The 26247-nt window shown below is 36.7% G+C and overlaps 2 protein-coding genes, 1 long non-coding RNA gene and 1 pseudogene across 3 annotated transcripts; all 4 read left to right on the forward strand.

The window, feature by feature from the left end:
• The first annotated feature begins 2738 nt into the window (after positions 1-2738).
• On the forward strand, positions 2739-4022 carry LOC132314657 (F-box protein At5g07610-like). Its single transcript, XM_059813490.1, has one exon. It carries the CDS (start codon positions 2739-2741, stop codon positions 4020-4022), a length of 1284 nt encoding a protein of 427 aa, XP_059669473.1.
• Positions 4023-7325: 3303 nt separating this feature from the next.
• LOC132314658 (uncharacterized) lies at positions 7326-18056 on the forward strand (annotated as a pseudogene).
• Positions 18057-21399: 3343 nt separating this feature from the next.
• On the forward strand, positions 21400-22683 carry LOC132314659 (F-box protein At5g07610-like). Its single transcript, XM_059813491.1, has one exon. The coding sequence runs from the start codon at positions 21400-21402 to the stop codon at positions 22681-22683; it is 1284 nt and encodes a 427-aa protein (XP_059669474.1).
• Positions 22684-23436: 753 nt separating this feature from the next.
• Positions 23437-26037, forward strand: LOC132313116 (uncharacterized). The gene is made up of 2 exons (XR_009483391.1): positions 23437-24481; positions 25792-26037. It is a non-coding gene; the product is annotated as an uncharacterized LOC132313116 (long non-coding RNA).
• The last annotated feature ends 210 nt before the right edge of the window (positions 26038-26247 follow it).

Consider the following 26247-nt stretch of genomic DNA (forward strand, 5'->3'; position numbering starts at 1 on the left):
AATATGAGCAAGTCCACGAACCATGGACATATCCAATCACAAAATAAACCATAATAAAACATAACAGGGCCAACCTAGTAAATCAAACACATTGTTAGTCTATGGAAAAATACATAAACTCTTCGTATGTAAGGCACTAAGATATAAGTGAATGAATATTGTGGATTATTATTGTTAATCCAGTGAAATATTGATTTTTATTTTTGTAAAAATATATATAAAAAAAAGAGTTGATAACTTGATGATTTCTTGTTAAATTGGATAATTTACTATATAATAGATTAATAATTAGTAAGGGGCGGAGCACATAAGTCTTTCTTTCTAATGTAAATTTGTTGATAAGGAACATATATATTTTGCATTATTGGACGTGTTTGTTTTAATATTTGTATGAAGAAAACTTCAGTAGATTCTTGACTGTGAAAATACGTAAATGTATTAGAAGGTTGTAAATTATTAGGTTTAATTGAATGACTGATGTATGAGAATTCCGTATTTAGAGCATGGATGACACACTGAGTTAGGGCTGCAAATGAGCCGAGCCGAGCTTTAGGCTGTTCGGGCTCGGCTCGTTTGTTTATTGGATCAGCTCGGGCTCGGGCTCGGCTCGTGACGAGCTCAAAAATTTGAGCTCGGGCTCGGGCTCGTCTTGATTTTAAAAGGTCGGGCTTAGCTCGGGCTCGGCTCGTTTAACAAAAAAATATATATATATAAAATTCAAAATTAATTAGTATTCTACAGGCCACAATACCTTTTTCCATTGCTTTATCAATTATCACATAAACAAAAAGAAAAAGGGCAAAAAAAAAAAAGGTGCAGTAGTGCAAGCTTTTATGTTTCAAGAACAAATTAAGGGTTAATTTCGAAAAAAGAAAAAAGGACAAAATTGAGCATGAGTGCATTATGCATTTTCTATGAAAATACAACACATCAAAAAGTTATAAATTCCCATGATAATAATATCTATAGAACCACTGAAACATTGTATATATTAAGTAGAAAAAGAAACCACAGAGGAAAATAAGTTGGAGATAAATTAATTTAGCTACCTGTGGCCATTGAGCATTAGTCTTCATAAATTTAGAGGAAGCAGAAGAAAAGGCTAAACAAAATTGTCTGCAACTGCCTAAAGAATGTTTTGAGGTTGTCCAGATCCATGGAATTAAAGTGAAAATAAAGTTTTGTCAAAAAATTAATTGATGCAGTACCTAATTGATGGCGAGGACAAAGGATGACCAACGATGATGACGAGGATGGAGGGACAGCGACACAGACGACGGCGGGAAACGGACGACGTCCATGGCGAAGACAGAGGACTGCGGCCGACGATGACGATGACAAACGATGCATTCAGATCTGAGAGAGAGAGTTATGGCGATTGAGTTGATTAGAGAGAGACAGAGAGGTAGTTGTGTAGATGGAAGGGTTGTCGTCGCCGGTGGAGTTGATTCGTAACTCGTGAGTGAGTGATAGAGAGAGAGAGACTGACGATGTTGTGGAGAAGAGGCAGATCTGAATGGTGGGATGTAGTTTTAGGTTTTTTTGATATCTTACAAAATCAATGGATGAGATGGGTTCTAATTTAATGGGTGAGACATGATTCTGATTGGAAAAATTTGCATTATAGGAAGGAGGATGATAGCTTGAAGAATCTTGAAATGGCCGGTTCATGGACTAAGAATTAGATTGATTTGATTGCCCATGACCTTGGAATGATGAATTTTGTGGGGCTTGTTGCCTCCACAAGAGATTTGGATGATTTCTCCAACCCGAAATCTTATTTGGGCTATGGATCTATGGTGGATTTACTTTGGGCTAATGAGTTATAATGCTTGGGCGATATTAATGAAAAATATGAGCTGGTCCAAACTTAAAAATAATATGGACTAAACATTTTAAATGTACAATAAAAACAAATGGGCCTGATATATGTAACGAGCCTGATACGAGCTTTGTTCACGAGCCCTAACGAGCCTTGACGAGCCCATGTTCACGAGCCTATGCGAGCCGAGCCCAACGTTGCTCAGGCTCGGCTCGTTTAGTAAACGAGCCTAGAAATTGGGCTCAAGCTCGACTCGTTCGCTTAATGAACGAGCCCGAGCCGAGCTCGAGCTGTTCATGAACAACTCGGTTCATTTACAGCCCTACATTGAGTAATCATAAATTTAATTATTTTTAACTCCCCTACTTTGCAATCCTGGCTCCGTCCCTGACCAGCTCTGCCCTTTAATGCCACCATATTTGCTATTGTGATTGGAGTTCGCGTATAAAAAGTTGGCTAACTAATTAAGATCAGAATGTCCCATTTTAAGATTTGTGGTTGGTTTGCTTCCATAGTTTTTATTTTTATTTTTTTAGTTTGAAAAATTATTAACTTATTTTTTTAAATTTAAAATATTTAAAATTAAAATTTTGAACATAAAAGATGCAAGATTAATTACATTCACACTCTTAAATTTACCGTATTGATAGCAAGGTTAAAGTCACTGCTCCGTGTTAACTTGGGACTGACAAAAAGGAAAGTTACTACTCCGGATTAACTTGGGACTGACAAAAAGGAAAGCATGACGACACCTTGAGTCAGAGACGGACTATATAGAATTATAGATAGATACATAAACAACCAGTTCTGGTTTTATTAGGTTTTGATTTAGTTGCCTATATAAGTCGCAAGGCAAGCGGTAGCAGAAGGTAAGATCGAAAGGCGTCCGCTTGAGAGATCAGAATTTGTTGACGGAATGGCTTCCCACTTTAAAAGGTGCCGCTGGAATAATGCGCAGAGATCGTCGTCGGCGGACCAAATTTCTGTCGCCGTCGCTGCTTCTGAAATCATCGGCTGCAACGCCGACCTGGTTGTGGAGATCCTTCGGCGTCTGCCGCCGAAATCCGTCCTTCGATTCAAGTCAGTTTCTAAAGCATGGCTCTCTCTCATCTCCAGTAGTCGCTTCTGTCTCCTCCACTGGCAACAGCAGCATCCACAATCTCATGATCCCAAAATCGCCGGCCTTTTCTTAACCGGTAAATACGGATCTGAATTCATCAAATACATTCCTCTCATTCACTCTGAATTGAAGAATGGATGTAATAGTTCTACTATTACTATTAATGCCGAAGATGTAAAGCAGTCACTCAGTGCTCACTTTCCTGACATTACTAGTACTGTCATAGAAGACTCTCGTAATGGTTTTGTACTCCTCTACTTAGTTCAAAAGCATCAGAATAGGATGTCGTACCATGTTTACAATCCCACTACAAAGAAATTACGCACTCTTCCCGGGCTCTTTTATCTTTCTGACTCTTTATATATGATTTTTGATCCTTTGAAATCACCTCACTACAAAGTTGTTTTACTTAAAACTATACTAAATTGTGGTGCCTACTCGTGTTATGTACATATTTATTCCTCACAAACCCATGCCTGGCGGGCGGCACAACCCAATATTGGTGATCATCATCCTTTTAGGGCACCATTAAGTGTGCATTTCGGTGATGGAGTCTATTGCAATGGTTCCATCCATTGGATTTCCTTCTCCCAACTATCACAACAACCTTCCCTATACTTTGATGTTGATCAAGAAAGATTCTGCCCAATGCCATCTGCACCATTTCAGCCTGTTACTGTTCAACGCTGGTATTTTGGAGAGTCCAGAGGTCATTTGCATCTTATTGAATATTGTGATGGTACTGGATTTAATGCCAACATCTTTGAGATGGAAAGCGACTACTCCAAGTGGTCATTGAAGTACCGGGTTAGGCTTAACTCCATGATGAATGATCTAATTGCATCAAAACCGGAGATGGTTGTCCACCCTGAGACACTCACTGTGCTTGGTTTAATTCATGGAGAAGATGACGGGGATGTGTTTTTGGTGATATTTGTAGACCCAACTATGATCATCTCCTACAACATTAAGGATAACACCTTTAAGAAGCTGGATGATGTAGCGAGCCTTCCTGTTTCTTCTCCTCCTAGGCCTTCGTGGCGTGTCCAACGAAACATTGAGAACATCTTTCCTATTTGAGAATCACATGGTTTGGGATAGTTGGTCACTGTTTCAGTATTTTATGTCCATCAATTTCACTCTATGGTTGTTTGTCACCGGTTAATTTAGTACGCTACCTTGTTTTGTGGTACTCAATGACCACTTGTGTTATGACTATTTCAATTTATTGTAGTTTCATTTTCTATCATATTATATATGAAATTGATTGATTTATCGAGTTTGCAGTTCTTTGCTTAGAAAAATCTTGTTGCTTTTATACTATGCTCTTGGTATCATACCGAAATTAAGTCTGCTTTTCAGTATGTTACTTCCTCCTAACAACACCGAGTGTGTTATATTCTAATTATTAGAAGACAAGAAATGCCGCAAATATTATACTGCAATGTGACTTGATAGAGTGCAAATTTATAAGATATATAAATCGTATTGGAAAGATGAATTCAAATGTATAAGATATATAAAAATGTGATTAACAACATTTGCTGCCATGTAAAGCTCTTCCAATTTTTATGCCTAAGTTGCACTAGTTGTCACTGTTTATTTGTGTAATCAATATCCCCTCTTCAAATGATAAGTTTGTTATATATTTTACTCCTGTCTGTCCTTGTACACTATAAGAATTTTATGCAACTGGCGGTTTTTCACCAGCAGTTCTAGAAGTGCGAGAATTTATGTTATTTTATAGTTTTGTCCGGCTGTTTAGTGTGCCGGACTAAAAAAGCGGCATGTTTGGAAAATCAAATATTACTTCACAGTTCTTACACAGAACTCTGCAGAATCCTCTATACTCTCTTGGCAGGAGAAGATCTAGGGTGCTCTTGGCAGAAGTTTACCCTCTTTCTAATGTCGCTGCTCTTGCCTCTTCGATCGTGGTATGTTTGGGCAATCAAATCATTTCTTTGCTCGTTAACAACTGATCAGATCAGGTTCTTTGCTCATTCACAACTGATCGTGGTATGTTTGGGAATTTGTAGATTAATTGTTTTTGACATAAATGTAGAAAGCAAAATGAATATTCAGGTGTGGGTTTTAGTCTTTTTGAGTATGAAAAGAAGCTTGCTTCCAATTACAATCAATACTCAAATTATTATATATATATATATATTTTTATTTTCGTGTCATTCACAGAGTTGAAAGCATAGCCAAAGATGTAGTAGAATCATGACAAGACGGTGGTAGCCAGTGTAGTCGATCCCAAGTATGTCCAATCACGACTCTATGTCCTACCTTAAATTTTGCAAATGTTTAGTGGGTTGGTGTTTGGTCTTTGGTTTATACTAACATTTGCATGAAGCAATTTTCTTTTGAATTTTATGGCAGAACATATGAAAAGTAGAATATAAAAAAATAAGTAAGGGCCTCAAGGGGCACCACAATTTTGTGGGGGAAAAAAAAATTCCAGCTCCTTTATTAGCAGGAGTAAGGGGCAAAATATTTGCTAGATCTGTGGGTTGTTAAGGCTTTACTGTTATTAAAACTTGTTGAGAGTGGAGCCCATTTTGGGATCTTATTTTAGGCTATACTAAGAGCATTCAGCCTGTGATGAATGATGATTATAGTTATTTTTTGATAAAAAATACATTCCGGTTGTTATTGTGAGATCATTGTAGTAAATTAATTTACTTCAAGGCTTTAGAAAGATTTCTTAAACTTCAATTATTACTAGTGCTTCTTATTGTTCGGATGACATGTGTTCAAACATTTACTTTTTTTCATCATTACCATCGTCCTTACTTTTTTTATTTATGTTTGTTCTTATTTAGCCAGTAAGGCCTTCTGAAGTAGTTGCCAAGTTCTAGATCCATTTCAGGGATGACAACATCTTCCATAAGAATGTGTTTTCACGAGCTAATCAATAACAAAGTTGTGACTTTTGACGCTTTGGAGGTTTTTGAAGATGGAATCTTCTCTATAAATGGTTTACACTGAAACATTTGAATTTTGACCATGAAAGTTCTTGTTAGTTATGATGAGATCCATGCCCAGTTCTGCTCAAATGAATCTAGGAAGTGCTACTGGTCTGTATAACTCTGTGATATATTCTAATCATTACCAAGTTGACAGATCATAGTTAGACTATCTTCCTTACTGTTTGCAAAATGGTTTTGAATTCCTCAAGATTGTCCTGACGAACAAAATCTTGCTATCTTGCATCTTTGGGAGCATTAACTTATCGATGACATGTTTATCTAGTCATAGAGAATTTTTTTTTTTTGGTAAGTAAAATTTATAAAAAGCACTCAAAAGGGGAGCGAATCCCAAAGAGAAACCAATGCTAATCTGATTGGCCGTTACTATTAAACTTTAATGAAAAAAATATATAATGTTTGATTGCACTGGCTTCAGTTCCTCTCTTTTTTTTTTTTTTTTTCCTTTTCATCTTTCTTTTGATCTTTTTCCTTTCTTTATGTCTTCATGCTTGGAAGGTCATTGAAATTGGAAAGAGATAACTTGTGGGAAAGAAAGTTGGTAATCAAGGGTAAAATAAACTGGTTATCTTGTTAAGCATATGTTCGTTATCCCCTGTTCTCTGTGTTACTACACAAAATACACAAAATATCAGTCATATCCCCATTGTTAAAGTGGTCTACTGTGGTGCAATCACTGGTGGTCATATGGCCTTGAAATATATATAAGAGATTAGCTTGAGTTTAGCGCTAGATTTCTTTTTCCTTCCAAAAATCCATTCTGGCAAATAGAATTACAAGAATGTTCGAGTTTTAGGTATCATTGTTCATGCAAGAGTTAGTATATAAGGTGGTAACAATAAATTTCTTACCACAAGTTTATCTGGATTAAACAACCATACAAAGTTTTCATATTGCTTCTTTCCTTAAATAATCATTAAGTTTTAGGATGATTCTTATGTTATTATTTTCTTTATCAACTTCATTACTCAAACTGTCTGCCTGATTTTTTTTTTTTTTTCCAGCTTATGTACTGAGATCAATATATTTTATTGGTTTGGTAGGGAAGAGTGCAGGTATACCTGAGCGTCGTCAAGATTGTTGATGCTAGAGGAGTCTCAGTCTATAAAACACAACTTGGTTGCTGGATGAAGATAATTTCGAGTTTCAGTAGCCGTGATTTACAAATTCAACTTGTATCCAGTGCATGATATTTGTTAACCTTGTCCGCGAGTGAAGTTTCTGTTTTGGGGACAATTAGGAATGTGCTGTTCCTGTATGGCTTTCATAAAATCCTCGTGGTATTCTGTCATTTGCATTTGCCCTACTGAAATTGAGTTTAACAGCAGAGGAAGCCCTGCACTTGTATGATGGAACAATAAAAAAAAACTATAACAATGTCCAATACAATTCTATGGGAAGTGGAAATGAGCAACTTGAACATACATCTTGGGGGTTGTTGCTAGACTCCACAAGCTACACAAATGCCAATATTGAAACCTCCAGAGCTCAATGTTTCAAAAGCTAAACCTGTACTTAATTTCTCAATACAGACAGGTGAGGTGTTCTGTCTCAAATTTATGCATGATTGGGTGAATCCTTGGAAACCATTTGTTTCAAATACAGCCAATGACCCGAATTACATGACAGGCTACATGGACCTAAAAGGCATTTTAGGCATCTCCTTTACTGGGTCTGAAAGTGGATCAGATATTTCAATGCTCTCCATAATAGGAAAAGGTTCAAAAGAGTTTTGAGAGGAAGACTACTTCTTTATATGAAGACAGAAGCAACTATGGATCCATGCAATCTGTACCCCGAACTTCATCGGACTACAACAGTAATCGAGGAATTGTTCACGAGTATGCCTCTTCTGGAGCATCTAGTAGCTCATCAACAAAGATTCTATGCAGATTTGGTGGTAAAATTCTACCGCTGCCAAGTGATGCAAATCTCAGATATGTAGGAGGTGAAATGCGCATAATTCGTATCGGCAAGGATATTGCTTGGTACGAGCTGTGGCAGAAAACTGTAACAGTGTACAACCAAACTCATACAATTAAATATCAGCTTCCTGGGGAGGATCTTGATGCCTTGGTTTCTCTGTGTCTTGTGATGAGGATCTGCAGAATATGATGGAGGAATGCAGTGTATTAGAGGATGGAGAAGGCTCGAAGAAACTTAGGATGTTTCTGTTCTCCATGGGCGATTTGGATGATTCTCATTATGGTCTGGGCAGCACTGATGGTGACTTTGAGATTCAGTATGTAGTTGCTGTTAATGGCATGGCCATGGGATCCAGAAAGAACTCAACTCTTCATGGTCTAGCGAGCTCTTCAGGAAATAATTTAAATGAGCTAGGACAGAATGTTGAGGGAAACACAGGTAGAATTACGTCTGAATTTGGTGGAATTAGTAGTTCACCTTTGACTGGCTTTACTGTCTCATCTTCGACAACTCAATATTCTCAACCGATTCAACTAAGTTCCTCCAATGCTTACGAAAATCATCCACAGATTTATCATGGCCAGCTAATGCATCATGGCACTATGGCTATGATCATCCTCGGCTTTCTAATCGCTCATCTTTTGGAGAAAGTTCTGTTCCAAACCCTGTTGATGGACTTATGACTCATCAAGGTGGTGTGAATGAAGGGCAACCGTCTAGTGGCTTATATGCACATGAAACACAAATGCATGTAAAGGAGGTGAAGCTGTGAAATGATGGGTTGGTTCAGTAAGAGGTTGGACGTGAAAATGTTCAACCCTCAGACAAGAATAAGGATTGCCATGTTTAGTCACATCCTTATAATGGTAATGTGATGGATTGTTTTCCTGTTGAAGAAGCATCAATTGTAGTCCCCAGAGTGCTGGGGGAATTCCCTTTAAAGTTTCCAAAGAATGAGGGAAGGCACCAAGAAGCAGTGCAGATCTCCTTGCCCCTTGGTGCTGTTAATCTAGCACAGGTTTCTAAATCTGATGACAATGATTGTAATGCCTCTAGCAGTGCATTTGCTCCTGGATATGCCAACTCAGAGTCTGATCCAATTGGTTCACACTATCTTGAGCCTCCCGTGCCTGCTCGGAGGATCTTTCATTCTGAGCGAATTCCCCAAGAGCAGGCAGATTTGCGCAGTTTAACAAAGTCGGATGATTCGCTTGGTTCTCAGTTTCTCATTAACCATACTCAATCTGATGCAGGATTTTATCTCAGAATCCGTCAGAGAAGTTACAGAATGGAACTCTGGCTCTCCAGACTGAGCAGACCATCTTAACTGCAAAGCCATTGCATACAGATCCTCAAAACATTGCTGATGGACTTCCACAACTTCAAAAGTTGAAGCAGGCAATACTAAACCCTGTGGATGATAGTAAAGCGTTGAATGACGATAGAGTTCTGAAGGGTGACCATGGAGCAACCTCCACAAAAGATAATGATAAGAACCTTCTGATTGACGCACCATCAGAAACTGGATCAAGAATCTCTGTTGTGAGTCAATTGGCTTCACAGATCACAATGAAGATCATGCACACAATCTTCCAGATCTTGATTGGGGTGGCAGGTCTGATGGCGATTTTACTACCAATAGAACTCCACCGCATGCTCAACCTTTTTCTTGGATAGGGAGCTCAACTGGAGATGTTTCTTCGGGCGGCGGGGGGGACCTTGGTTGGTTCCACAGCAGAGCAGGGAGACATACTTATTGATAGTTTGATATTAATGACCGATTCCCTCATGATTTCCTTTCGGATATATTCTCAAAAGCTATACTTTCTGAGGATTCTTCTGGTAATAGTCCTTTGCAGAAAGATGGAGCAGACTTGAGCTTGAACATAGAAAATCTCGAACCTCAACATTGGTCATTTTTCCAGAAATTGGCACGAGATGGGTTTCCTCGAAAGGATGTTTCTTTTATTGACCAGGATCATCTTGGTTTTTCTTCTAGACTACCAAAAGTTGAGGAAGAAGATCCTTGAGTTATAAATTTATGCCGTCAATGATGGATGGAATTACTTTGAGCCATGTGGATTCCCAAATCTATTTCAGTGAAGAAAATCAGATAGAATTGCCTGGTACAATCGGAGCTGACACTATAGCTTTGCTTTCAGATTACAGTCCTTCAGCGAAAGAAAGTGAAGCTATGCAATTTGATGGTTTGGTAGAGAACCGAATACGAGAGTCAAAGTACGAGGTACTTTCTGAATGGTGGTTTAAATTAAGATCTGACTCTCTTAATAATATATGCTTATGTGCAGCCTTATATCCTAATAACCTTGATGCTTTTAGGATGGATTCAGGAATGTTGACCTACCTCCACTGGATCCTTCTCTGGGAGATTTCGATCTCAGTAGCTTGCAGGTGTGATGGATGCATTATTCATTTCTCTTAGATGGTTATATGCAAACTGTGCGTTTAAATGATTGTACATGAACTATGCATTTTTATTTTTATTTTTTGCCATTCTTGGTTATTAAAGGTTCAGGCTTTTTGTCCAAGGATGTTCACATGTAGTAAGGGTTCTTTTTCTAACTATCCGGCCCTGTAGATATCAGAGGCTATAGAGGCAATTGGTCTTTTTATGTGGATGCCACCTTACTTTGCCAAATTTATGGGTTTAAAATTTTTTCCTGTGATTGTCACTCTTGGGAAAAATGTGGAGCTTGTCCAACTTTTATGTTACAATTTGTTTGTTCTTTTCATTTAAATAATTGAGTTGAATCCACCATTTCCTAGTTTTAGGTGAAAGTAACATGACATAGGCATAAACCTTAGACATTGGCAACCCACAAAAAGTGTCTTGCAATTGAAGTGGTTATAACAAATAAATAGGAATTTTCAATTGTACCTGGTAAAAAAAACGACTGTTTTCTTTTGTGGAAGTAACCATTTTCTTTGTTTTAAAAAGAAATTACGTTTATGTTCAAGTAAGCAAATAGCAAATATGTCATGGTTACATGAGTCTATCCATCGCATATAGGTTTTAAAGACATCTTGGCATAACCGTCAAGGTGAAGTCGGGACCTAAAAGATCAAATGGAACGAAAAAAATATATATATAGAAGCAGCTGTGTTCTATTTCTCTATTTGGTGTTTCAAGGAATATCATAAGCCCATTTCTTGCAATTAAGCACTAAAAGATTGTGTTGAATTAGATCATCAATTGAAGATATGCAATGAGAGCACGAGTCTTTTGGTGGCATTTCTGGACATGTGTACCTATGGAACCTATCCATGTTAAAGATGCTCATTATTCATAAGTAGGTTTCACTTAGTTCATTTTATTTGTGTTCAAGGAAGATCCTGTGGTTCAGTTGGTTAGTCAAGGTCCGCTGTGGTTGCCTTTGTCAACTTGATTCTTGTTTATTTCTGCTTCTTTCTTATTATGCATGATGTATAAATTCCATCAAAAATCCTTTGGTTCACTACATAAATTTTATGTATGTTTTTGCTTGAATTGACATTTTGATATTTAAACTCCATCATAAATCCTCTGGTTCGTTACATAAATTTTATGTATGTTTTTGCTTGAATTGACGTTTTGATATTTAATATACATTTAAACCAACGTTGGGTATCTGTCCATGCTTATATCCGAATTGGGTTAACCTACTTCGTTTACAGAAGTTGCTTCTTTGCCCCGTTTGCACCAGCCACCAAGTCTACTGGCATTCATTATACCATATTCCATATTAATATTCTGCAATTTAACAAAGCCTTCAATCTACTAGCCTCCTGTTTAGGCTTGGTTATATGGATCTTACTTTTTGAAAAATAAATGCATCTATTGGGGTTTGAGATAATTTTTTTTTTCATGATGCTGCATATTGGGTCCTTTTTATCCCTGAACTGTTATTCTAGTGTATTGATGGCATTAGTTACACTTTGTCTGTCAGTTCAATCTAAATCTATTATGGTCACATAATATGCTGATTTACTATATATTTTAAATAAGAACTAGTTATCATGTGCACACATGCGTGAGAGAGTGTGTGTGTCATGCATCTCACTGTCAAGAGTGTTTTGGCTGTTTATATCTGTGGCTTGACAAGGGGAGCAGAACCCAATCTCCGTGGTGAAAAAGAATAATATTTTCCTTACCAATAATGAGAGAGAGAGAGAGAGAGAGTCATGCATCTCACTGTAGTGTTTGGCTGTTTATATCTGTGGCTTGACTAGGGGAGCAGAACCCATTCTCCGTTGTGAAAAAGAATAATATTTTCCTTACCAATAATTACCACCTACGGTGGGAGGCACCTGTTATCACTCTGGAATTATAGTTCCATGGTTTTGATTGGAAGCGTGTGGGATTTGTGGTCCTATTTTAGTGGCACTAATAACAGATATAAATTAGAATACAAGTCTCAACAATCTTACTGTCAAACCTCTCTCTATTATAGATTGGAAAGTTGTTTAACTATATCCCATAAGAAAAACAAGGACATCACATTTAAGCATTTAACTAAGCTTCATATACCTTTGTCATATTGAATAACTTCTACCTTGATCATATTACTATAAATTTTGGATATAATAGTGAATAAATAGCTTCTACTGTGATTATATTTCTATAAATTTTTGGTGTAACATTGAATAAATAGTTGATGTATGGGGAAAAAGTTTTGCAATTGAGGAAAATAATAGTTGATTTCCGAAGATTTGAACTCTAAATTTGCATTGACAGTTCCAGATAACATGTTAACTGGTAATCAGCAATATGTGCTGTTCTTCAATTAAAAAAAAAAAATAGGAGGAGGGGGGGGGGAGGGGGGGATTATATCAAGCAATTATTATAGAAAAATAATTAATTTTCATTTATAGGCATTTTTATTCTAGATATGTCTAGAATTATATACATACACACACAATTTTTGGTTAATTTTTCGAGTTCATGGTCTTCTAACAGAAAGAGATGGCAGAGTAAGCGCCTCGTCCTTATACTACTTTCCCTGTGGTCTATCACTTAAAGGTATGCCTGCCTAAGGAAGTGTGCTTCAAATTTGAATTCACAAGAACATGCATTTCCTGATTTACTTCTCATTTTGCACAGCACATGTTCACACACTAGCATTGGGTTCTCTACTTCTGTTATATGCTTCCCTTCTCTTGTTGACCTATTAGCATAAAATTGTTGAACTTATTTTTCCTATTCAGAGTTATGTCATTAACATCACTTGAATTATTTCTTCTGGATGCTTATGGCAGATCATAAAGAATGAAGACCTTGAAGAACTAAAGGAACTTGGTTCTGGAACATTTGGGACTGTGTATCATGGAAAATGGAGAGGAACAGACGTTGCCAATAAAAAAGAGCTGCTTCACTTGTCGGTCATCCGAGCAAGAGAGATTGTATGTGTTCCTTGCCTACTCAAATCTATTATTTCTTTGAAAAATAAAATTCTATGTATGATATTCTGCTTTGCTGCCATCCAAATTCCAGAAGTTTCCACTTGTATGACTCGTGTCTATTTTCCTTTAAAAATTTGGGCCTCAACCATGTTATGAATCCTACTAAAGTGCACAACTGTCAAAAATTCAGCTTGTTTTAAACATTTGACCGAGTTACCCCTCTTCCAGAACATTTTTCTAAGTACTCCACTCCAACTGTACAAAACAAGAAGGCTAAAGTAATACTATATTTGAACTAGTTTTTAGAAAGTTTTTCTCGAATGGCCCCCGTTAAATTGTGGCCCAAAACTACCAAAAAAGTATTGTGCTAAGACTGCTAACAGTACATGACCATGTGGGTCATGACTGCAGCATGCCGTTTGTAATACCCCTAATTTCAAAAGGGATAAAAATGGAATTCAAATTTTATTTGTGTGCATTTTAAATTGATTCTGTATCTATATGCTTATGTGTCCAATTGTTTGTTTATTTTAATTCATTGTGTTATTTTTTTTAATTGTTTGTTTAATTTTATTGTTTGTTTAATTTTAATTGTTTGTTTATTTTTTTTATTTTTTTTATTAAGGGTGTAATTTCTTTATTTGTTGGTTTATTTTAAATTAATTGTTTTATTTATTTTATGTGTTTTAGGTGATTCGTTGCTTGCTTATTTAATTTAATTAATGTGTTTAAATTAATTATTTATTAAGTATTTAATTTTTGAACAGGGTAATTATGTAATTCCCATTAACTAGGGTTTTAGATACGTTTTAGTTAGGGTTTTTGGAGCCGTCTCATAAGCATCTGATATCTAACTAAACTCGGATTAAGTTTAGGGCTTTATCTCAATGTGACAAGGATTAGGGTTAGTATTTAGTTTATAAATACTCTATTATGCGTTAAGCTAGGGTTTTACGATATATCACATAGCATATACACGTAGAGGGGTCTGCAAAACACAGAGAGATGCAGAGTAAGGGTTGAGATAACAGAGCAAATTGTGAGTTCTCGACTGAGGTTTCAAAGCCAAACCTAGGAGAAGGGAAACACAGAAGTAATAGGAGGCTAAGCAGTATTTCAGTATGGCCAGAACAGAGGAAAGCAGACCAACTATTACAAAGGCAAGTTCTATCTTCCTCTTTCCCTTTGAGCCGTGTTCTGTGCACCTAGATATGCTCTAGGGTTTTAAGGAAATTAACAACTAAATCATTCATGTATGTTATACATCAAATTAATCATATGTATGCTTTGAATTATTTCTGTGATGATTTCTGCAATATCTGTTACAGTGCATGCAAGTTGGTTCAGTTTTATGTCCTTTAAGCATGAGGGTTCTGGTCGTAGTTTTGTCTCTGTTTTTTTTTATTGCAACTACTGTAAACTACGTATGGAAAGACTACGGGAGTTATGTAAATCTCATAAGAGGGTTGCTATTAATATTTTAGATCTCTGTTGCTTTTAGCTTCGTTGTAATCTATGCAGGAGGTTTCAGTTTTTGCACAAGTTTACTTCTGTTAATTGATTTAAATTGCTATAATCAAACCTTGGGGATGCTATCAGGAGGGTATTAGATCCTTTAGATCAGTTTAAGAAACAAGCTGAGGGGTAGGAATTGATCGGAGAAGGAGCAGATTGACGGAAACGGAGCAGAGACTGAACTGGAGGCTCTCAAGAGGGAGAGAGCCGGCTCTAGGAAGTCAAGAGCCGGCTCCCCTTCAGCAAGAGCCGGCTCCTAGGGGATTGGAGCCGGCTCCAATAGGGGAAGAGCCGGCTCCTCCATTCCAAGAGCCGGCTCCAATTTATTTTTACGTCCAGAAAGTGGTTTTAGGGCCCTGTTTGGTGTTTTGAGCACTGTTTGGGCTTCTGAGTGATTCTAATGAATTGTAGGGACTTAACAGAGGATCTAAGTAGTTAATTTTAAGTGTTATTAAAATTAAAGTTGCATGGTTTAAGCCTTTAAGACAAAGGATGAAGCAGTGTAAAAATATACAACGGTGTATGCTACTAACAGAGAAATGAACTAAATGGCTTGATTAAATTTTAGAAATTTAATGAGACTTCACGGAGGGATTAAATAGTTAATTTTTGGGTGTTATTAAGACCCTAAATTAATTTAAGGTTAATTCTAAATTAACGGATCAAACTGTATAACACTTATGTACAATTGTATACGGTTGGTGGATGGATGAAGTTTTAAATGCTTAAGCTTATTTTTAGGCATTCGAGTGGGATGTAATATATTTATAAAATGGTCTTAAATATATTATAGGGTCATTGATGTGTTAGATGTAATCTATGCAGGCTCTGGAAGTTAGTTGTTGATTTATTAATTCATCCCCTGCAACTATATGGTTAGTTGGTTGGATTTATATTGCTGAAACATTTAAAAATCTTCGGTAATTAATTGGATATTGGTTTTGGATTTTAAATTGCTGTACTATCATTCGTAGTCTGTAATTTACATGGTTTTGGTTTTAAGTTGTTGAAATACTAAATACTATTCTACAACGATGTGGATGGTTGGTTTTGGACTATAAATTACCTGCTTATTATTTATGCCTTGTAATTTACCTGGAATTATGTATTGGAACATAATTGCTGAATTCTTATACTTAATTTGGTCAATTATTTGGAATCATATATTGGATTATAATTCTCACATTAAAATTCTGTCAATTATCTGGGTTTGGTTTTGCATTGTAAATTACTTGCTTATCATTTGAATGTTGTAATTTACATGGATATGGAGGATGGTATGCACCGGTATGGGACGGTGGCATACTAGGTATGGTTTAGCTCAAAATGCTAGTTCCTACCTTATGGATTTTAATTGGTGAACAGTATGACTGGTTCTATCAATTATATGGACTTTGTGGATTGTATGCACCGGTATGGGACGGTGGCATACTAGGGACAGACTGATTTAAAATACTCAGTCCTACCTGTTTTGGAATAAGGGAACGGGTTGTTAAATAAATCCTCCTTATATATATATATAAGTCGGTACGGTTGAATACGCCGAATGACTTATTGGATTTCTTGTGAATGGTTTGGAACGGAGTTTAGATATATATGTTTATGGTACCACGAGTTGAGCTTGAGTCTCAAACTTGTTGGTTAGGGTGCGTATATGCAGTGGATGTGTAGCTGGTTATAGTAGGTTGGGTGTACCCTGTTAGGTCTAGGTACTCATGCCCACCTTTGGGTGCGTATTCGCATGTTGCCTTCTATTCAGGTTGAGACCCCTACTGTAGTTCAGTGAATGTCCCATAGTGTGGATATATATATGTATGGACTAGATAGATATTGTGAGGTATCTATGGTGTATCTGCGTATCGGGTCACTGTATGGATTGCAGTTAGATTAGAACTTGCTAGTGGGCCTGACCCACCCTTTTATTATTTTTTTCAGGTGTTCGTCAGTTCTGAGCTGTAGAGCATGATCGTGCTGAGCAGATACAGTTATTCACTCTACTGATGGCGTAGGATTTTATTTCATGTTAAGACTTGGGTTTTATTCCAGTCTTTTGAGTACCATTGGTTTTTAGGGGTCCACTAGATGGATTCCCGAGTTGTATAAATTTGGAGAACGATTTCCATTCGTGATGGATCAGTTGTATCAAAATAGTTTTAATTATCAATGAAATTATTTATTCTGAGGTTTTCAATTATTGGATTATCATTCTAGATTCTTTTCAGCAAAATTTTATTCATTCTTGTTTTCTATATTGTATTCTGTGTTCATTAAATTGCTAATTGTTTTGATATCCTCGGGTAATCAGGCGTGGGCCTGGCCAACCCGCATCCGGAAATCCGGGGGTATCACACCGTTGCCATGTATGTGAATGTGTAACCATTAATTGCAAAACAGCCAGCCCATCGGAAGCAAATTTAAAGAATTTTATGATATCACTTACCCTTTGATGCTCCACCTACAAGCCGATAAATATATCTATTTTATTTTTAAAAAATTCTTGCCACATTAGATGTTAATATTTATCATTTTTAGACCAAAGAGTTCTGGCGGTAAGCTGAAATTCTCTCGAAGCTTCACCACCCAAATGTGGTGGCATTTTATGGTGTAGTGCAAGATGGACTAGGGGGGACATTAGCTACTGTGGCATAGTACATGGTTGATGGTTCTCTAAGGCATGTTTTACTTTGCAAGGATAGGTGATTATCTACTTATGCTCTCAAGTTTGGTTATGCCATCATTTTGGTCATGTTCCTGACTGAAACTTTACCAATTATAAATCTTTAAAATTCGGTTGCTAGCTCATTTTCTTTCTCACGTAGAAGCACTTATCTTTCTCTCTTATTCACGTTCTTTCTCCTGATGTTAATTTTCAGGCATCTTGGTCGTCGCAAGCGGCTCATAATAGCCATGGATGCAGCCTTTGGAATGGAGTATTTGCATTCAAAGAATATTGTGCATTTTGAGCTGAAATGTGATAACTTGCTTGTGAACTTGAAAGATCCTTCACGACCCATTTGCAAGGTTACCCTGATGGAATCTCATTTAATATTTTTCACTTCTAATGAATGTTGCTAATAAAGATGTTTATTTTGTACACATTATCAAGAAAATGGTAGTTTTAAAGTCAAAATAATGTCTGATATGATAGTATTACCCCTATTTTTCAGGTAGCTGATTTTGGCCTGCCAAAAATCAAGCGGAGCACCTTGGTTTCTGGTGGAGTTAGGGGAACCTACCATGGATGGCTCCAGAACTGCTGAATGGCTGCAGCAACTTTGCATAGCAGAAATTGAAAAATTCCCTTGCTTATTGCAAATTTTTTTTCTTTCATGTTTTTCATAAAAAAGCTAGATGATGTAGCGAGCCTTCCTGTTTCTTCTTCTCCTAGGCCTTCGTGGCGTGTCCAACGAAACATTGAGAACATCTTTCCTATTTGAGTATCACTTGGTTTGGGATAGGTGGTCACTATTTTAGTATTTTATGTCCATCAATTTCACTCCATAGTTGTTTGTCACCGGTTAATTTAGCACGCTACCTTGTTTTATGGTACTCAATGACCCACTAGAGTTGTGACTATTTTAAATTATTGATGTGCTATATGAGGAACTCTAATTTTTACTCCTCTGTCTTTCTATCCTTATTCCTAGCTACCATTTACCAATTCCTTAACACCAGCTCCACGGAGTAACTAGTATTAGGCTAACTTGGGCTATAGCCCAGGTCCAATTGAAAAAAAAAAATTTAGTACTATTGTTTTTATAAGCTGATATAATATTCTTCTTATTAGTTTAGCCCAATTCATAATATTCTATAAATAAAATGAGTTATAAAATTTATAAAGGCTAAGCCTTGAATATGAGCAAGTCCACGAACCATGGACATGTCCAATCACAAAATAAACCATAATAAAACATAACAGGGCCAACCTAATAAATCAAACACATTGTTAGTCTATGGAAAAATACATAAACTCTTCGTATGTAAGGCACTAAGATATAAGTGAATGAATATTGTGGATTATTATTGTTAATCCAGTGAAATATTGATTTTTATTTTTGTAAAAATATATATAAAAAAAAGAGTTGATAACTTGATGATTTCTTGTTAAATTGGATAATTTACTATATAATAGATTAATAATTAGTAAGGGGCGGAGCACATAAGTCTTTCTTTCTAATGTAAATTTGTTGATAAGGAACATATATATTTTGCATTATTGGACGTGTTTGTTTTAATATTTGTATGAAGAAAACTTCAGTAGATTCTTGACTGTGAAAATACGTAAATGTATTAGAAGGTTGTAAATTATTAGGTTTAATTGAATGACTGATGTATGAGAATTCCGTATTTAGAGCATGGATGACACACTGAGTTAGGGCTGCAAATGAGCCGAGCCGAGCCGAGCTTTAGGCTGTTCGAGCTCGGCTCGTTTGTTTATTGGATCAGCTCGGGCTCGGGCTCGGCTCGTGACGAGCTCAAAAATTTGAGCTCGAGCTCGGGCTCGGGCTCGTCTTGATTTTAAAAGGTCGGGCTTAGCTCGGGCTCGGCTCGTTTAACAAAAAAATATATATATATAAAATTCAAAATTAATTAGTATTCTACAGGCCACAATACCTTTTTCCATTGCTTTATCAATTATCACATAAACAAAAAGAAAAAGGGCAAAAAAAAAAAAAAAAAGGTGCAGTAGTGCAAGCTTTTATGTTTCAAGAACAAATTAAGGGTTAATTTCGAAAAAAGAAAAAAGGACAAAATTGAGCATGAGTGCATTATGCATTTTCTATGAAAATACAACACATCAAAAAGTTATAAATTCCCATGATAATAATATCTATAGAACCACTAAAACATTGTATATATTAAGTAGAAAAAGAAACCACAGAGGAAAATAAGTTGGAGATAAATTAATTTAGCTACCTGTGGCCATTGAGCATTAGTCTTCATAAATTTAGAGGAAGCAGAAGAAAAGGCTAAACAAAATTGTCTGCAACTGCCTAAAGAATGTTTTGAGGTTGTCCAGATCCATGGAATTAAAGTGAAAATAAAGTTTTGTCAAAAAATTAATTGATGCAGTACCTAATTGATGGCGAGGACAAAGGATGACCAACGATGATGACGAGGATGGAGGGACAGCGACACAGACGACGGCGGGAAACGGACGACGTCCATGGCGAAGACAGAGGACTGCGGCCGACGATGACGATGACAAACGATGCATTCAGATCTGAGAGAGAGAGTTATGGCGATTGAGTTGATTAGAGAGAGACAGAGAGGTAGTTGTGTAGATGGAAGGGTTGTCGTCGCCGGTGGAGTTGATTCGTAACTCGTGAGTGAGTGATAGAGAGAGAGAGACTGACGATGTTGTGGAGAAGAGGCAGATTTGAATGGTGGGATGTAGTTTTAGGTTTTTTTGATATCTTACAAAATCAATGGATGAGATGGGTTCTAATTTAATGGGTGAGACATGATTCTGATTGGAAAAATTTGCATTATAGGAAGGAGGATGATAGCTTGAAGAATCTTGAAATGGCCGGTTCATGGACTAAGAATTAGATTGATTTGATTGCCCATGACCTTGGAATGATGAATTTTGTGGGGCTTGTTGCCTCCACAAGAAATTTGGATGATTTCTCCAACCCGAAATCTTATTTGGGCTATGGATCTATGGTGGATTTTCTTTGGGCTAATGAGTTATAATGCTTGGGCCATATTAATGAAAAATATGAGCTGGTCCAAACTTAAAAATAATATGGACTAAACATTTTAAATGTACAATAAAAACAAATGGGCCTGATATATATAGAATGGGCCTGATATATGTAACGAGCCTGATACGAGCTTTGTTCACGAGCCCTAACGAGCCTTAACGAGCCCATGTTCACGAGCCTATGCGAGCCGAGCCCAACGTTGCTCAGGCTCGGCTCGTTTAGTAAATGAGCCTAGAAATTGGGCTCAAGCTCGGCTTGTTTGCTTAATGAACGAGCCCGAGCCGAGCTCGAGCTGTTCATGAACAGCTCGGTTCATTTGCAGCCCTACACTAAGTAATCATAAATTTAATTATTTTTAACTCCCCTACTTTGCAATCCTGGCTCCGTCCCTGACCAGCTCTGCCCTTTAATGCCACCATATTTGCTATTGTGATTGGAGTTCGCGTATAAAAAGTTGGCTAACTAATTAAGATCAGAATGTCGCATTTTAAGATTTGTGGTTGGTTTGCTTCCATAGTTTTTATTTTTATTTTTTTAGTTTGAAAAATTATTAACTTATTTTTTTAAATTTAAAATATTTAAAATTAAAATTTTGAACATAAAAGATACAAGATTAATTACATTCACGCTCTTAAATTTACCGTATTGATAGCAAGGTTAAAGTCACTACTCCGTGTTAACTTGGGACTGACAAAAAGGAAAGTTACTACTCCGTATTAACTTGGGACTGACAAAAAGGAAAGCATGACGACACCTTGAGTCAGAGACGGACTATATAGAATTATAGATAGATACATAAACAACCAGTTCTGGTTTTATTAGGTTTTGATTTAGTTGCCTATATAAGTCGCAAGGCAAGCGGTAGCAGAAGGTAAGATCGAAAGGCGTCCGCTTGAGAGATCAGAATTTGTTGACGGAATGGCTTCCCACTTTAAAAGGTGCCGCTGGAATAATGCTCAGAGATCGTCGTCGGCGGACCAAATCTCTGTCGCCGTCGCTGCTTCTGAAATCATCGGCTGCAACGCCGACCTGGTTGTGGAGATCCTTCGGCGTCTGCCGCCGAAATCCGTCCTTCGATTCAAGTCAGTTTCTAAAGCATGGCTCTCTCTCATCTCCAGTAGTCGCTTCTGTCTCCTCCACTGGCAACAGCAGCATCCACAATCTCATGATCCCAAAATCGCCGGCCTTTTCTTAACCGGTAAATACGGATCTGAATTCATCAAATACATTCCTCTCATTCACTCTGAATTGAAGAATGGATGTAATAGTTCTACTATTACTATTAATGCCGAAGATGTAAAGCAGTCACTCAGTGCTCACTTTCCTGACATTACTAGTACTGTCATAGAAGACTCTCGTAATGGTTTTGTACTCCTCTACTTAGTTCAAAAGCATCAGAATAGGATGTCGTACCATGTTTACAATCCCACTACAAAGAAATTACGCACTCTTCCCGGGCTCTTTTATCTTTCTGACTCTTTATATATGATTTTTGATCCTTTGAAATCACCTCACTACAAAGTTGTTTTACTTAAAACTATACTAAATTGTGGTGCCTACTCGTGTTATGTACATATTTATTCCTCACAAACCCATGCCTGGCGGGCGGCACAACCCAATATTGGTGATCATCATCCTTTTAGGGCACCATTAAGTGTGCATTTCGGTGATGGAGTCTATTGCAATGGTTCCATCCATTGGATTTCCTTCTCCCAACTATCACAACAACCTTCCCTATACTTTGATGTTGATCAAGAAAGATTCTGCCCAATGCCATCTGCACCATTTCAGCCTGTTACCGTTCAACGCTGGTATTTTGGAGAGTCCAGAGGTCATTTGCATCTTATTGAATATTGTGATGGTACTGGATTTAATGCCAACATCTTTGAGATGGAAAGCGACTACTCCAAGTGGTCATTGAAGTACCGGGTTAGGCTTAACTCCATGATGAATGATCTAATTGCATCAAAACCGGAGATGGTTGTCCACCCTGAGACACTCACTGTGCTTGGTTTAATTCATGGAGAAGATGACGGGGATGTGTTTTTGGTGATATTTGTAGACCCAACTATGATCATCTCCTACAACATTAAGGATAACACCTTTAAGAAGCTAGATGATGTTGCGAGCCTTCCTGTTTCTTCTCCTCCTAGGCCTTGGTGGCGTGTCCAACGAAACATTGAGAACATCTTTCCTATTTGAGAATCACATGGTTTGGGATGGTTGGTCACTGTTTCAGTATTTTATGTCCATCAATTTTACTTTATAGTTGTTTGTCACCGGTTAATTTAGCACGCTATTATATGACTGAGCTGTTAAATGACCAAATTGACTTCAATATTATATTTGTATTTTAAGCCACAGAATTTGTATTTTCAAAATGACTAGTATGCCCTTATGGGCCAAAACCATGTCGTATTAATCCTTAGTCATTCAAAGGCAAACAAAGCCCTAATATTAACTGTGTGGTTGTGTTGCTCCATATGTAGCGTCGCGTCTATGTTGCTCTGAGTTTCAAGCAATCCCTTCGTTTATAGTTCGAATGAAACCCTTAACCTATTTTATAAGTGTTTGTTCGAGCAAAGGCGTCATAATTGGTGGTCGTGAAGTTGTTGGATTCGAGGTGGTTTATGTCACCTTTGCTAGATAAGATGATTCCAGGTATGGACCACTTTTGATTAATGGATTAATTTCATTTATACTTGGTCAAATATTACTTTCAAATATCTTTCGAAAATAATTGTTATTTAGGTCCATTTTTACTTTTTTTGTCCTAGTCTTCATTAAAAATATGAAAAGACAACATTGTCCCTTATTTTTTTAATCCTATTTATTCTAAAATATCAAGTTACTTAAATTACCACTATACCCTTATTATTACACCAACTTACCACCATCACTCACACAAATCCGACGCTTTCCGCCTCATCGGTGCTCCAACCAAGACAGTATAAAACTAAAATTTCATAACCCAATTAAACAAAACAAGTCATCTCCAATGTTATACATATCATATCTATTTTACATCCATAGTTACAAAGCATGAGAAAATATTATCCCATTAAGCTAGAAGCAAAAGTAAATTTAGTTGCTTACAAGGGTGGATGCAAGTGTGTGCTCTGGTGGGCTTGAACCCATCCAAAAAAAAAAAAATTTATTTTTTTACCATACTAATTTTAGTCCAGCCAAAAAAAATAATAATAATAAAAAAAATAAAAATAATTAATTAATTAATAATATTAGCCCACCCCAAAATTAGTCCACCCCAATCAAGCCCAAGTCAATTCAGCCACCATATAATTAAAGGCCCAAGCCAAATAAGCCCAAGGGCCGGTCCTGACCCAAGACCTCCTGCAAAATGAAAATATAAAATAAGATCCAAATAGTATATAAAAATATTCACAAGAAAGAAAGAATTTGAAATACATGCAAAGGAGATAATAAATAAATAAATAAAGACAAAAATAAAAAATAAAAATAAAAAATTCTGTAAGAGCAACCCGAAAGTTAAAGAGTAGTTGGGCTTATTATTTTCCTTCTAAATCTCGCCTAGGGCCTCAAAATTTATGGGCCTCAAAATTAATAGGCCCATGGATGATGGGCCACCAGAAAAAAAAATATTTTTAGGGCAAATCATTTCAGCCTCCCTAATCGCCTCCATCTCTATTCTCGTTCTCAACTCTGAACTTGCCCCCTCTCTCTCTCTCTCTCTCTCTGCAACTGCAGACTGCAAAATCTACAAGAATCAGAAGTTCAAAACCCATATATTTCAGTTTATCTATCTGTCTGCACGAATCAAAAGTTCAAAACCTAATACCTATATCAAAACCCATATCGGCATATCATGTAGATTGTTCACAAAAATCAAAACTCATATCTTTCAGTTTCTATCGCCCGCTGTTCCAGTTCGGGTGCGCCGTTCGCAAGCTTCAGCCGCTGGCCGGCTGTCTCTCAACTCTCAAGATTGCCCCCCTCTCTCTCTCTCTGCAACTGCTAACTTGTATGTATGGGTTTTGTTTTAAATTTTTTTTCTAAATCAACTAATCAAGTTCTGTAATTCTTGTTTTGCAAACTAAATCCTATTTGGTGAATTTTTTTTTTTGATCTTTTTTATATAATATTTTTTTTACAACATAAAGTAACAAAATTTGCATTAATCATTGCATTGCATTTTGAGGTAATCATTGCATTGCATTTTGAGGTAATCACCATAATCTACATTTTATTTCAGTAAAACAAATATATATATATATATTAATTTCTATAACTTCTATTTCTGTTTTTTTTTTGGTTGTCAATTATGTCTACAAGAAAATTTGAATTTGGGGATGAAAAAAGAAAATAAAAGAATCTGAATTGGATTAGAAATCTGCAGAGATTGAATCTGAAACAATTTTTATCAACATGCCAAGCTTTTTGAAGATGGAAATCTTTTCAGAACTAAAAAAAAATCATAACCAGAACTTTGACAACCAAAAGTACTTAATATAGGGTAAAGCTGTAAAGTTACTTCTTGAAAATTAAAATACTTAAAAAAAAACATGCTTTTGAGCGAATTCCATAGTGTTGGAAGGGGCTTGCCATGAACTACCTCACACTCTGCTTCCACTAGTAGATTCTCAAATAGGATTAGTAAATTGGTCAAAAGAAGAGATAGGGTACTTAGTGGTGAATTGTTCAGAAATAAATTGGTAATTTTTTTTATTTATTACCCAAATAGGATTTTCTATGCCTTAATCAGTCAATTGTCTAAAGAAACATTGTTAATTAACAAAAATAGAATTAAACAACAGTTGATTTTGGTTGATATATATTGATTTAGCCCACCCCATTGAGAAATCCTGGATCCGCCCTTGGTTGCTTACCCAATTGTCATTAGTATCGAAACAATCCAGAGAATAAAGACAACAGCTTTCCCATTATACATAACAAAGAGGACAAAACTAGAAGCTTCCACATCAATGAACCTAAATTTCAGAATTAGAATTTTAAAAGTGAGAGATATGAAAAAAAAAAAAAAAAAAAAAAAAAAAAAAAAAAAAAAAAAAGAGGAATCTCCTTATTTTCCACTTATCAATCTTCAACCTCTCCTTCTGCAAAACTCAAAGCTTGACAAACTGATGGCTATTCCTTCTTTGGTGCAAAAGTATGATCTACTTCCAATCAATTCAGCCACCCTTTTCGTGGGTCCTGAATCCCGGGGACTGTCGATGCAAAGGGCAGTCCTAATCCTCCTAAACATATTGGAAATTTTATTAATGGACCATGGAGAACTATTTTCCAACAATAATTTTTCATGGAAAATTGCAGGGACCATCAAAGGTGCACTAGTTCCGGCAGAGTACCACGTGATCTACTCACCGATGAAGTGCGATTCCTTTTTGCGATCAGCGAACGGGGTAGCCGGGGGTGAATTCCACGCTGGTCGTTGCCGGGGTTGAAGAGACGGGGCTTGGTGGATGACGAGAAGGCTAGATGTGTGTGCCACAGACAAATTTTTATTATTATTTTTTTTTATGCAAAATTTTGTTTTGTGTAGAGCTAATGAATCAAGTGGATCCCCAGTTGTGGTTTGCCTCTGCGGGAGTACGGCGCAGGTGCCACGGATTAATTCGTTGGTCTAATACTTTCCTGAGGGCCATGCCAAGAACATTGATGCTGAGTTGCCGGTTATCAAACAATTTCATAGGATGATTACTTGTCGAGTATCTTCTGTGCATTTAAGTTCTGATCCAGTCACAGACGAAGTGTTTGCTGGAATTGGAT

The sequence above is a fragment of the Cornus florida genome, unplaced genomic scaffold (genome assembly GCF_030987335.1).
Source record: "Cornus florida cultivar Cherokee Brave unplaced genomic scaffold, ASM3098733v1 CherokeeBrave_3.0.0_Hap2_Chr06, whole genome shotgun sequence".
Lineage (NCBI taxonomy): Eukaryota > Viridiplantae > Streptophyta > Magnoliopsida > Cornales > Cornaceae > Cornus > Cornus florida.